Source organism: Callorhinus ursinus, unplaced genomic scaffold (assembly GCF_003265705.2).
Source record: "Callorhinus ursinus isolate GAN/ISIS: 27379988/994484 unplaced genomic scaffold, GSC_fseal_2.0 scaffold77, whole genome shotgun sequence".
In the NCBI taxonomy this organism is placed as follows: Eukaryota; Metazoa; Chordata; class Mammalia; order Carnivora; family Otariidae; genus Callorhinus; species Callorhinus ursinus.
In genome coordinates, this window is record NW_027397139.1 from 261,158 (window position 1) to 274,136 (window position 12,979).

Sequence of the window (12,979 nt, forward strand, 5' to 3'; positions counted from 1 at the left end):
ATAAAACGCCCAAGAATATATGGGGATCCCAACGCAGGACACTTGTGTTTCTCACTCATGCCAAGTCCAGTTGGTGTGGGAGGTTAAGGAAAGGGTCTTCTGCTCCACACAGTCACTCAGGGATCCATGTGCCTTCTATCTTGGGGCTCCAGTCCCTAGGCTCTTAGAGTCGTCTGCTGGGCCCGTTCTTTCTAGAAGAAAAGAGGATTGTGCAGGAGATGAGCGCTGACATTTTCTTGTCAACATTTAATTTTTGTACGTTTAAATTTTTATATAATCTCAAACCTTACAGGGAAATTGCAGAGCAGTAGAACACAGTTCCATATTTCTACCCAAATTCACTGTCAGCCTTTTCCTCCAAATACACCTATCACATACACATACATATGTTTATGTATTTCTTTTTTTCTCTCTCTCTTTCTTTATTTTTTCAGCTTTAATGAGATGTAACTGACCTAACATTGTGTAAGTGTAAGGTGTATAATGTAATGATTCGATGTATGCATATATTGGGAAATGATCACCGTAATCAAGTTCCTTAACACGTCCATTATCTCACATAGGTTTTTTTTTTTAAAGATGTTATTTATTTATTTGAAAGAGAGAGACAGAGATAGCGAGAGGGAGCACAAGTGGGGAGGAGGGGGAGAAGCAAGGTTCCCGCTGAGCAGGGAGCCCGATGTGGGGCTTGATCCCAGGCCCCTGAGATCATGACCCGAGCAGAAGGCAGACGCTTAACCAACTGGGCTGCCAGTCGTCCAAGCCACTTGTAAATATACAATTTAGGATCGTTAACCACGGGATGTTTTTATGGACATAGATAGCAGTCCGTTGGCCAGAACCCAATCACATGGCCACACTTGTGAAGGAAGGAACCTGGTGAGTGTAATCTTAGCTCCGAGCCTTGGAGAAACAGAACATGGATTCGCTGATGTGCTCACAAATCTTTTGGCAGAGCTTCCTGCCCCCCCCCCCCCCCCCCCATATGCCACCTTGATCCTTCATTTTCCCCAACCCCCAGTACCCGTGCTAGGCTCCCTTCCATGTCGTCCCACTGACCGGCTTCCTCCTTCCCCACAGATCTCGCATAAGCACGAGGACTGTCTGTCCTTCAAAGTGCACCAGTACTTTAGTGTGGGGTTGATCCAGCCTGGATCGGTCAAGGTGTACTCCTATTACAACCTGGGTGAGCAGCCGACCTAGGAGCTGGGGTTTGAGGGTCCCAGGGATCCGAAAGGTGGGGGTCTGAGGGTCCCAGGGTTGGGGACTTGCCATCTCCAGGTCTGAGGGACTGGAGTTGGGAATCCGAGCCCCCCCGGCTCTCTGGGCTGAAGACCCTAGCCCTCTGACCATTCCACACCACTCTGCCCACAGATGAGAATTGCGTCCGGTTCTACCACCCAGAGAAGGAAGACGGGTTGCTGAGCAAGCTCTGCCACCAGGACATGTGCCGCTGCGCTGAGGGTGGGCGCAAAGGGGCGGGGAAGGGGTGGCCACACCCACGTGACCCTCCTTCCATGGGGGGGGACCCAAGGGGCTCTGAAAGCCCACATCCAGAGGGACAGGCCCAGGAGTGGGGGGCCCTGGATGAGACGTGGGCTATAACCATGCCCCCTACTCATCCACCCCACAGAGAACTGCTTCATGCACCAGGTGGACAAGGTCACCCAGGAGTACCGGCTGGACAAGGCCTGTGAGCCCGGCGTAGACTACGGTAAGTGGGTTCACGCACAGGGGAGCGTGTGTGAGCAACCGTGTGTGTGTGTAGCTGTGGTGCATGTGTGGCTGCAGGTGCGGGCAATGTGTGTGTGTGTAAATGTGCTGTGGGGGGCCATGATTGCATGGGAACCATGGTAATGAACGGGCTGGGTGTGTGCAAGGATCCAAGTGGATGTGGTCGTATGCCGGGTGGTGTGTGTGACTGCGAGGTTGTAGTTGTGCTGAGCCAGGGAGATATGAGACAGTGGTTGTGGGTGACTGTGGACGGGAATAGGCGTGGTCGTGCCTCTGACTGTAGTTGCGGGTGGCTGTGTGTAGGATCGTGTGTGGCGGGAGGGTTGCTGGGGGGCAGGGACTGTCGCAGGCCTGGCTGTGATCCTGCGTGTGTCTGCTTGGGCAGGGGTGGGAGGAGCGGTGCCATGTGCCCAGGTGCACTTGCAGGGGAGGGTGACCCCCATGGCCCTCCCCCCCCCCGCAGTGTACAAGACCAGGCTCCTCAGGAAGGAGCCCTCAGACGACTTTGACGAATACATCATGGTCATCGAGCAGATCATCAAATCAGGTCAGCCCTGCACTTTGTCTTCTGCCTTCCTGCCCCCTTCTTCCGGGTTCCCTCCCACCGCCTTCCGGCTCAGCTCCGCTTGGCCTCCCCTCCAGGCTCCGATGAGGTGCGGGTTGCCCAGGAGCGCAGGTTCATCAGCCACATCAAGTGCAGAGAAGCCCTGAAGCTGCAGGAGGGGAAACACTACCTAATGTGGGGCATCTCCTCTGACCTGTGGGGAGAGAAACCCAAGTGAGTGCCAGCCCGGTGCCTGCCCAGGGTCACCCCTGCCTGCCCTTCCCCGGCCCTGCCCCTGACTTTCCTGACTCCCCCCGTCCTCCCCCCCAGCATCAGCTACATCATCGGGAAGGACACATGGGTGGAGCTCTGGCCTCAGGCCGAAGAATGCCAGGATGAGGGGAATGAGAAACAGTGCCAACACTTGGCCAGCTTCGCTGAGAACATGATCGTCTTTGGCTGTCCCAACTGACCCCTCCCCGCGGTCCCCACAATAAAGCCGCAGTTGTATGCCATGTGTCTCCCCATGTGGGAAGGTCTTTGAGAGGGAAAGAGGAAGCTGGGATCCCCCCTGCCCCCCCCGCCCCCGCGCCTCACCAGCAACTCGGCTCCATCCTGAAGCCACACCTGGTTCCCGCTTGCTTCCCTCCTGCAGTCCACCTGCAGCGCCCGCCTCACCTGCACCTGCATCTCCCCTGCTTCTCAGCCTCAACCTTCTGTGGGTTCTCACCAGCAACTCACTGCCCTTTCACCCCTTGCTTACCTGCCCCCTGACTGCATCCTCACCTGCATTCTTACCAATACTGTCATGGGAATCTTTACCTGCTGTCCCACCTACGCCCTGGATTGTATGCACCTGCATTTTGGGCATTCTCGCCTGGCCCACGCCTACATCTCCAACCGCAGGCTTGCCTGTATCTTTACCAACTCTCTTACCCATACGCTCCCCTATCTTTCTTTCCACCTGCATCCTCACCTGTTCTCACCTTCATCCGTTTTTGCCCCTCACCGGCGGCTCACTCACGCACAACTCCGTTTGCTACCTCGCCTGCATCCCGCTTGCGGCGGCGGTGCCCAGGAGGGGGCGGTAGGGGGCAGGCCAGGCGCCGTTTCCGCGGGAGCTCCGGGTGAGTGAGCAAGCGAACGAACGAAAGGGAAGGTCTGAGTCAGCGGTCAAGGGGGGAGGTGCGGGGGCATCGTGGTCACAGCATCCCCAGAGCTGCGTGGAGGGCAGTAGCCACAGGCAAATGGGTTCCCTGGCCGCCGAGGGGAACTGGGGTCCTAGACGCCTCCTCTGATTAATTGCGCCGCTAGGACTCTTGAGGGTGGGATCCATTCCCGGCTCTTGATGTGGTGATCACCGGAAAAGCCCTGAGCTTCACAGTCGCCCCTTCTCAGCCCCTTTCCCTTAAGACCCCCAGGTCCTGTAAACCCCACCTCCTGATTCCAGGAATACGGGGGAAATAGACTCACAGCCAGCAAACTCCCCCTCCAGCTCCTGATTGGCAGGGACCTCTGTCTGGGGGAGACTCAAAAAATCCTCATCACTCACGAGGTGTCCCAGCCGACCTGCCCACACACCTTGATGTCTTTCTTCTTACTTCTTTTCTTGCTGATTTCCCCTTTCTTCTGCCCTGGGATTCCTTTTCTTCCTTTCTTTAGCACCTGGGGTGTTGTTTTGATGGAGCACCTGTGGTTCCCAACCATGAGCAGCACAGACAGGGTCTTTGAAACTGACATTCTAAGGACAGCATGGAGTTGATTTCAGACAGTGAGGATATCCGAAGAGGAAAGGAGAACAGGGCAATGTGAGCAACGTTGCCTACTGTGGGGCCCCCAGTATAGTCATTTAGATCCAATAATAACCATTTTCTGGGTCAACCTAGCTAGGGCATGGTTTAGTCAAACACCAGTGTAAATGTTGTTAGGTAGGTATTTTTAAGATGTGATTCACACCTACAATCAATTGACTTCCAGGCTACGCCTGATAACGTGGGTGGGCCTTATCCAATCAGTTGAAGGGCGGCAGAGAAAAAATGAGGTTTCCTGAGGAAGAAGGAATTCAAGATAGCAGCATAGAAATTCTGCCTGAGTTTCTAGCCTTTAGACTCAAGACTGTGGCATCAACTCTTAACTGAATCTTCAGCCTGCTGGCTTGTTCTGTGGATTTTTGACTTGCTAAACCCCACAGTCACATGAGTCAATTCCTGGGGTGCCCAGCTGGCTCAGTCAGTAGACCATGCGACTGTTGATCTCAGAGCCATGAGTTCCAGCCCCACGTTGGGTGTGGAGCCTACTTAAAAACAAAACAGAACAAAACGAAAAACAAGAGCCAATTCCTTAAAATAAATTGTGTGTGTGTAGACACAAAGATGATAATGATAGATAGATGATAGATGATAGATAGATAGATAGATAGATAGATGATAGAAAGAAAGAAAAAAGAATAGATAGAGAGGGGTGCCTGGGTGGCTCAGTCGGTTAAGCATCCAACTCTTGATTTCAGCTCGGGTCATGATGTCAGGGTCATGAGACCAAGCCCCACATCGGGCTCCACGCTCAGCACAGAGTCTGCTTGGGATTCTCTCCTTGACAGCACGGGCCATGGAAGGTGGTGAGGTGCTGGCTGTTGGTCAGGGAGGTGGACACGGGGAGCAGAGTGGGCATCAGGCAGAGGAGGACACCCCTGGTGGGCATCTGCAGCTTGCTGAAGTGCTTTCTCTGGAGAGTTGTTGCTGTGCAGACAGAAGGGATGGCTGGATTTGGCCCACAGGGCATAATTAGTTAACCCCCTGTATGCTCGATGGGAAGCCATTGCAAGATTTTAAGCAGGGGAGAGATGAAGTTTGGCATATGTGTTTAAAAAGCCAATGACCGCAGTTCCAATCCTAGCTAGATACCCAAAGACTTGGAACTGGTACCCAGACAAATACATGTGCACCCATGCTCATCGCAGCGCTCTGCACGGTAGCCAAAGGGTGGAAACTGGAACATCCCTCCATGCATGAATGGACAAGCACAATGTGATGCATCCGTACACTGGAACATCCCTCAGCCCTAACATGGAAGGGAGTGTGGGCACACACTACAGCGTGGATGAAACTTGAAAGCATTACATCCAGTGAAAGAAGCCAGACACAAAAGACCACATATTGCATGTTTCCACTTTAATGAAATATCTGGCACGTCTCAAACAGGTGACTCCATGGAGCAGGAAAGCTGATGAGTGGTTGCCAGGGGCTGGGAAGCCTGGGGGATGAGGAGTGGATGCTTTATGGGAAGGGGCATACCTTTCGAGGCACTGGAGACATCTGGGAACTAGATAGATAGTGTAAATATCCTAAATGCCACTGAGTTGCTCACCTTAAAATGGTTAGTTTTATGTTACATGAATTTCGCCTCCACAAAACAAAACAAAATAAAACAAAACAAAACAAAATAAAATAAAATACGCAAGCTCACACTAGGTAGAGGGCAGAGAAGGAATTATGAGGTGGCAAGAGGGGAAGAGACCATCGTACTGGAAACCACTATGAGTCTGAGCCAGAAATGGCTGGTCGAGCCGCTGTAACAAGACAACCTACACAGGGTGGGCGGGGGGAGCCTTAAACAACAGACATGTATTTCTCACAGTTCTGGAGGCTGGGGCTCTGAGGGGAAGGGGCCAACTTGGTCAGGTTCTGGTGAGGGCACTTGGTGAAGGTGGTGGCGGTGGGTACGTCCACAGGTGGCTGGGTTGAGATCTGGCTTGGAGACTGAATCACCAGGGCTTGCTGATGCGTGGGATGTGAGGGACAAGAAAAGAAAGGGCTATTTAGGCCAATTCAGGGTACCCTCAGGATGACCCCCAGGCCTCAGTCTTAGTTAACCTCGTGACCAATGATTCTAGCACCTGACTCTGAGTTACCATTAAAACTTGCATGCATGCATGCACACATGCACACACACTCACACACACCACGCATGCACCTGCATGTACACACCTGCACACACACACACACCCCACTCTCGTATTTCCCACTGCTCTTACTACCATCTAACACACTGTACAGTATTTTCTTATTTACCAGGCTCTTTGTCTCTCACCCCACTGGAGTAGGAGCTCCGTAAGACCAAGGACTTTTGTCTCTCTTGTTCACAGCTGTGCCCTCAAACCTAGAACAGTGTCTGGCATGCAGGAGAAGATCTACAAATATTTGGTAACAGAGTCAACGAAGCGGCCACAGGGAAAAGCTGGGGCCTCCCCGCTCGATCCTTACCTGAGTCATATCTTCAGACGCCCCTGGAAAGTGTGAGAGGCTGCATGAGTGAGAGTGAGCCGGGGCCAGCCTGGGGGTGGGGGACAGGAAGAAGAGGAGGGCCAGTGGGGAAAGGGGAGGGGCTGAACCCCTGCTCTAAAGGCAGCCCCGGGACCCACGGGTGCCTGTCTGCAGCGTGCAAAGCCCAGGAGCATTGGGCAATTGTGGTTTCCTCCCTGCCCTCAAGGACCCAGCCGTGCTAGCCCAGCCCCCGGGGTGTCTCGGGACCTCATCTGCTCAGGCATGGAGGAGACAGTTGTGCGACCTTCGGTGTTCACGGTGGACGGACAGACAGACATCCCATTCACGAGGCTGGGGCGCAGGCGCCGGAGACGGCCCTGCAGTGCGGCCCAGCTGGGCCTGGGCCTCCTCCTGCTGCTGCTGGCGGCTGGGCTGGCCGTCCAGGGCTGGTTCCTGCTTCAGCTGCACTTGCGCCTACGGGCCATGGTCACCCCCCTGCTGGTGAGTGGGGCCTCGGGGCTCGTGGCAGGTGGGCCTCCTGTGTCACTGGGCATCTCTCTGTGCGTGTGTGTGCAGGACAGGAGACGGACCAAGAGCAGCCCGGGGCAAGTCAGTTCTCCTCCCTGAAACTCAGTTTCCTCATCTGTAAAATGGGCGTGGTAATAAGAGTGCCCAGCTCCCAGGGAATGAAATACGATACTGTGTGCGTGTGCCTGGGGGTGGTTGCCCAGGGCAGGTGTTCAATGAATCAAAACCGATATTTTTTAAAATCCAGATATAAAGGGCCTGTGACATTCTGTCAGTTAAGGTGTACGGCATGCTGATCGGACACATTTATTTTGCAATATGATCGCTTGCGGCTCTAGCGAAACACCTCTGTGATGTGCTATAAGGACCATTTCTTCTAGTGGTGGCCCCACATAATATTAGTCTCTTATAGCAAGTGTTATGTTCATAATAGAGTCTTGTTGTCTGGAACCCCCAGCACTGACATTCCGACATTGCTGATCATTATTAGCCATGCCTGGATCCCCACTGTGGGGACTGTCACTAATCTATCCACTCGATCCGAGTCTGAGAATCTCTCTCCACATCAGTTCGCTGTTGGCTGTGGATGTATCTGTCTGTATCTCTGTGTCTGACACCACGGCCACGTGGTCTTGGCCTTTTGTGTCCTGTGTCTCCGGGTCACTTCTCCTTGGGACTGGATCTGATGGCCTCGTGCACACGTCCTTCACGTGAACCCATGCTGCCGTCGCGCATCCGTGTCCATGTGCCCGCGTGGCCATGTGCTGGCCTGTCTGTGGCCCACGCACTGGCATTGCGCACAGACCCACGTGGACCCATAAACCATGTGCCTGTGTATCTGAGCTCACGTGTCCACATGTGCCTTGTCAGTGTGTCACACAAGGGTCCAGGTCTGTGCTCGACATCCCGTGTCCATATCCACTTGTTGGCATTGATGTCCACGTGTCCTGCCATCCAGATCAATGTATCTGTAATATGACTTATTTGATAAACGCTTACATAGTGCTTACCATGTGCCCAGGCACTGGCACACGCTGTACACCCGTGAAGTCGCTGAATCCTAAAAAACCACCATCCCTATGTCTATTTACAGAGGGGAAAACTGAGGCTGCTGGGTGGGGCAGGGGTGTGCACTTGGCCCTGGGTGGTGTCTGTGCCCATGGTCTGCGTGTGTCTCACAGCCGTGAGTCTGAGGATGCCAGTGCGTGGGCCCCACAGGTCCTCACCTGGGTTCCTCTGCCTTTTCAGGACGGAGATGCAGAATCCTGGAAGCAGCTGACGCAAGGTGAGTCAGGGTACCGGGCCCCAGGGAGGGTGGGCGGGATGGTTCCCACACTGCCCCCGCCCCCTCTGCCCATTGCCCAGTGTATTTACACAACTGGTCTGAGCCCGGCAGGTGCCCCTCCCCCAGGCCTGAGAAGCAGAAGTCTGGGCCACTCCGGAAAGGGTGGGGTTGACACCAGGAGGTAGACTAGATGACCCCTCAGTGGGCCGGCCCTCACCCCCCCTGCCTTCACCGCTAACCTCTCACCCTCTCTCTCCAGAGCGGAGGTCCCACCAGGCCAACCCAGCCGCACACCTTACAGGTGAGGGGGACCCTGGGTCCTGGCATGGGGAGGGGGGCAGGGTGTCCTGGGGAGACCAGACAGACGGCCAACATGTCAGAGCATTCATCCATCCACGCGTCCATCACTATTTATTCCCAGCATTGCCCAGAGCACAGGCACTGCCTATGCCCGTGCATTTCCCATCTCACTTAGTGAATAAACGCTTACATGGTGCTCACCAGGTCACGTGCGCTGGAATACCCTCTGTACATGCTCATTCATTACATCCTAAGGAGGCACGATTCATATCTCCATCTTACTGAGAGAGAGACTGAAGAACATGGAGATTATAAGGCTTCCGGACCAGGGTGTGTTCCGTCTGTCTCTGTTCCTTGGTTCTGCCACTCACAAGTTTCAATGCTTTTGGCCCGTCACTTAATTGATCCGTGCCTAAATTTCCCCACCTGTGGGAGAGGGGAGACAAAATGAGTTAAGATGTATAAGAAGCAAGTGACTTGGCCTCTGGGTGCCTCTATTTTCCCACCTGTAAAGTGAGGATAAAGTGAGCTAATACGTATAAAGTTCTTCAATGGCCTAAAACGGTGGGGGGGGGGGATGGTTGTCACCCTCTCTCACCCAGAGAGGGACACGTGCTGACCGGCCCCTTCTGTCTCCATCCCCAGGAGCCAACTCCAGCCTGACAGGCAGCGGGGGTCCGCTGCTCTGGGAGACAAAGCTGGGCTTGGCCTTCTTGAGGGGCCTCAGCTACCGCGAGGGCTCCCTGGTGATCGCCCAGGCTGGCTACTATTACATCTACTCCAAGGTGCAGCTCGGAGGCGTGGGCTGCCCGCAGGGGCTGAGCAGCGGCCTGCCCATCACGCACGGCCTCTACAAGCGCACGCCCCGCTACCCCGAGGAGCTGGAGCTGCTGGTCAGCCGGCGGTCCCCCTGTGGGCGAGCAACCAACCCCCGTGTCTGGTGGGACAGCAGCTTCCTGGGGGGCGTGGTGCACCTGGACGAAGGCGAGGAGGTGGTGGTCCGTGTGCCCGATGAGCGCCTGGTCCGACTCCGCGATGGCACCCGCTCCTACTTTGGGGCTTTCATGGTGTGAAGGAAGGAGTGACCGTGGACTGAACGGGGGTCTGACAGGCAGTGTGACCTCAGACGGTGCTCTGGGGAACCCAAAACTCAACAAGCCAAGAGCTCAGCGGGCACCTCCAGGGGCCGAGAACCCAGCCACCCCTGAAGGTTGAGGACCCTGCAGGCACCAAAGGAAACACTGCAGACCCTGCCACGACGATACTGAAGACAAAGACCCAGAGACTTGGGGGGTCTGGAGGCCCCCAATGGGGGGAAGGTGATCTGCCTGATATTCAGGAAGAAGGGGTGAGGGGTGGGTATTTATGTTTTTGATTCAGAGAAGAGTGGGACTTGGGGGTCCAGGGACTTGGCTGAAGACAGGAAGCCTCACCATCCCCCACTCTCATGCGTGTGGGCGGTTGCAGGGAGAGAGTCATCATCAGGACTTATCCCTGTGGACTGCCCGGCCCAGGCCCACCCACGGCCATAGTCACACATTCAAGTTCCTCCCACAGCTGCGTAGCCCCACCTCCTGCTGGCTGAGTAAGGTTACTCTGAGACTCAGGCACAGCCGATATAGGCCATGTGCCCGAAACGGTTTGCTAACCCGCTCTCCCTGGAGGGAAGAGGCTTTGTAGTGTTTGCATTTGCATTTTCCTTGGTGTAATTACTCCCGTGGTGACTGGTTTCTTGGCTACCAGCGCATCACCCACTGGCTGGCTGGATCCCAGCCCTGTCGAGCACTCACATCCCACTAGGACATCCTAGCTGTGTTTCAGCACCCAGGTCAGGGCCTGGCACACGGCAGTCCCTTGGAAAACGTTTGCAGAGAGAAAGAAAGAAGGGAGGGCGGGAAGGAAGGCGGGAGGAGGCAGGAGAGAGAATGCAGACACACCTACAGCATCACAGAGAATCACACAGCTTCACAGTCGCTTTCACAACTAACTCTTACACACAAAGCATCAGATTCTCGCACAACTACACACTAGTCATAGCGTCACATTCAGTCACAGACATTGTGTGACAACCACATGTGACACAGCCATGCACAAGTCATCATCACAACCACAGTCACCCGCAGGGGCCATATAGTCACACCAAGTGTGACACATGGGATGCCATGATCATCACATCGGACTTCCACATGCTGCATCACGGTCACACCCATCACACACACACACACACACACACACACACACACACACGCAGCCTAAGGCTCCTCCCAGTCAAGACGAATACATCTTGGGATGAGGACCAGACTTTGTCTGAAGCCTTGGGCTCCCTGACCACGGGTCTTGGAAATAAATGGTAAATGTTGCACCTGAGTCTGTCTATTCTCAGGGGAAGGGTGGCTCATAGAGGCAGAGGGGTACATGGAATTACCCATGGATGTCACTTTACAACTTTATGGATCAGAAAACTGAACCCAGCTGGCCCAACTCCATGTAGGAAACTCGGAGGTAGGGGGGCGTTGGGGGGAGGACCAGAGATCTCATGCCCAGATCTGCCTCCCCCTTGAGTCTCCCATTTCTGAGAAAGCAGAGCCTCCCTCCTGCCAGGCACCCTTATTGCAGACATCCGGGACAGAGTGGTGGTCTACCCAGCCAGCTGGAAGCTTGGAGCAAGTGGGAGCATGGGGAGAGTGCGGAGGGAGGGGCAGATAATGATACGCATACAAATCAGATGGTCTGTATAAATGAGCAGGTACCCTGGTGTGGCGGGAGGGAGGTGTTGGTGCCCAGGACCTGAAGATAAGGGTTCAGCCCCCAGAAGTGGATGGATTATTGTTGTTATTGTCAACATCGTTGTCACGTCGCCCAGAACAGGGAGGGAGGAAACAGGCTTTGCAATCAGATGGTCCTGCGTTCCAATTTCACTCTGCCACTTGCAGCTGTGGGACCTCGAGCAAGTCCCATTGCTTCTTAGTGCCTCTGTTTCCTCATCTGTAAAATGGGAGGTGACACCAGTCCTCACCCCTGATGTAAAGATTACATCAGATCAGGCATGGAAAAAGCCATTCGTTACAGTGCCTGGTGCGCAGTAAGAGCTCCATAAGTATGCAAGTGACATGGGTGATTTAGAAATATTAAGAACAGCATTTGCCAGGCACTCTCCCCATGCCAGGCAACTTGCATGAGTCACAACATTATATACATACCTGGGCAGGAGCTATTGTTGCCCCCGTGTTCCAGACATAGAGGCAGGGATGCTGGACTCCCCGTCCACTCCCACCAAAGGCACGCAGCTTCACGCCTCTCTGCCCTTGAGGACTGGTGGGAGGTGGGGCAGCCCCAAATGCCCAGCCCCAGCCCCTGCTGGAGTTTCCTTTACTCTTGTCACCATTTTTCTGTTTCCGTGGCTTTGATGAGACCAAGGTGTGGGGACGGCGTATTTACAAAGCCACCAGCAGCCACCAACTTCCGTCTGGGGATGGAACCTCTCACTAAGTTTAGCCTCCAAAGATCATTCCTGGGAGGGGCCTCCCAGCCCCGAGGTGGAGGAGCAAGCGGAAGAAGGGAGAGGGTGGGTAAGAGGGTGGGTAGGTTGGAGGGAGATGGAAATAGGAGGGGAGGGAGAGAAGGAGGGAGAAGGCACAGAGAGCCCTGGAGCTGTAGAGGCTGGTACAGTAGGAGATCTAGACCCCAACTTGATTTCAGATAGAGCATGGGGTGGGAAGCCCCCAGCCCAGGCCACTGACCTACTTTACAACTTCTGAGAAGTTTATCTGTTTGATTTCCGCTTTCACATCCCGTGCTCGGGCATCTGTTCAGATATCACCTTCCCCCACAATTAGCTCTTCCTCGAGACCTGAGGTCTGCATCCTCACCCTCCCCCAGCCCCTGGAAACCTCTCCCCTCATCTCCTGCCAAGACCCAGAGGTGGTAGAAGTAAAAATAATGATGATAAATCATTTATTAATTTCATGTTATAATGCTATGTCCCTCCTGCTAAATATCACTGTGTTCCAACACTGGGATGCACTGTCTCAGAGAAAACAAGAATGGGTCTTTTGGGGAAGCCAGGCCACCAGGGTTCAAATCCCCCGCTCTGCCACTTCCCAGCTGGGTGATCTCAAGATCCATCCTTCGCCTCCCCAGTCCTCAGTGTCCTCATCTGCAAAAGAATATGAATAGTGGCCTCTACCCTACCTTGGTTATTGTGAGGTGAAATGACTTGAGTGTTTAAGTAGTTTTCCAGAGCTTGGCCCACAGTGAGCTCTTTAATCCTTAGTGGATCTTCTTTTTGTAAGCATAGCTGTAATCATGTGCACATTTAAAGTTCAGATT

The 12,979-nt window shown here is 54.2% G+C and overlaps 2 protein-coding genes across 2 annotated transcripts in view; both read left to right on the top strand.

Annotated features, from left to right (window-relative positions):
- The window catches only part of C3 (complement C3), a 32,659-nt gene extending 29,866 nt beyond the window's left edge, over positions 1-2,793 (top strand). The window contains exons 36-41 of the mRNA XM_025861022.2: positions 1,081-1,186; positions 1,375-1,464; positions 1,634-1,714; positions 2,198-2,281; positions 2,377-2,512; positions 2,609-2,793. Coding sequence (XP_025716807.1) covers positions 1,081-1,186; positions 1,375-1,464; positions 1,634-1,714; positions 2,198-2,281; positions 2,377-2,512; positions 2,609-2,750 — 639 coding nt within the window. The 3' untranslated portion in view covers positions 2,751-2,793. The remainder of the gene's footprint in view (positions 1-1,080; positions 1,187-1,374; positions 1,465-1,633; positions 1,715-2,197; positions 2,282-2,376; positions 2,513-2,608) is intronic.
- A 3,869-nt stretch (positions 2,794-6,662) lies between these two features.
- TNFSF14 (TNF superfamily member 14) lies at positions 6,663-11,010 on the top strand. The gene is made up of 4 exons (XM_025861466.2): positions 6,663-7,038; positions 8,314-8,350; positions 8,610-8,651; positions 9,296-11,010. Exons 1-4 carry the CDS (start codon positions 6,820-6,822, stop codon positions 9,721-9,723), a joined length of 726 nt encoding a protein of 241 aa, XP_025717251.1. The 5' UTR covers positions 6,663-6,819; the 3' UTR covers positions 9,724-11,010.
- The last annotated feature ends 1,969 nt before the right edge of the window (positions 11,011-12,979 follow it).

Excerpts from the sequence above, each read along its gene's own strand:
- TNFSF14 (XM_025861466.2), top strand. The coding sequence starts at position 6,820 with ATGGAGGAGACAGTTGTGCGACCTTCGGTGTTCACGGTGGACGGACAG. Across the intron at positions 7,039-8,313 it reads CCATGGTCACCCCCCTGCTG|GACGGAGATGCAGAATCCTG; the intron begins GTGAGTGGGGCC and ends CTGCCTTTTCAG. Across the intron at positions 8,652-9,295 it reads CCCAGCCGCACACCTTACAG|GAGCCAACTCCAGCCTGACA; the intron begins GTGAGGGGGACC and ends CTCCATCCCCAG.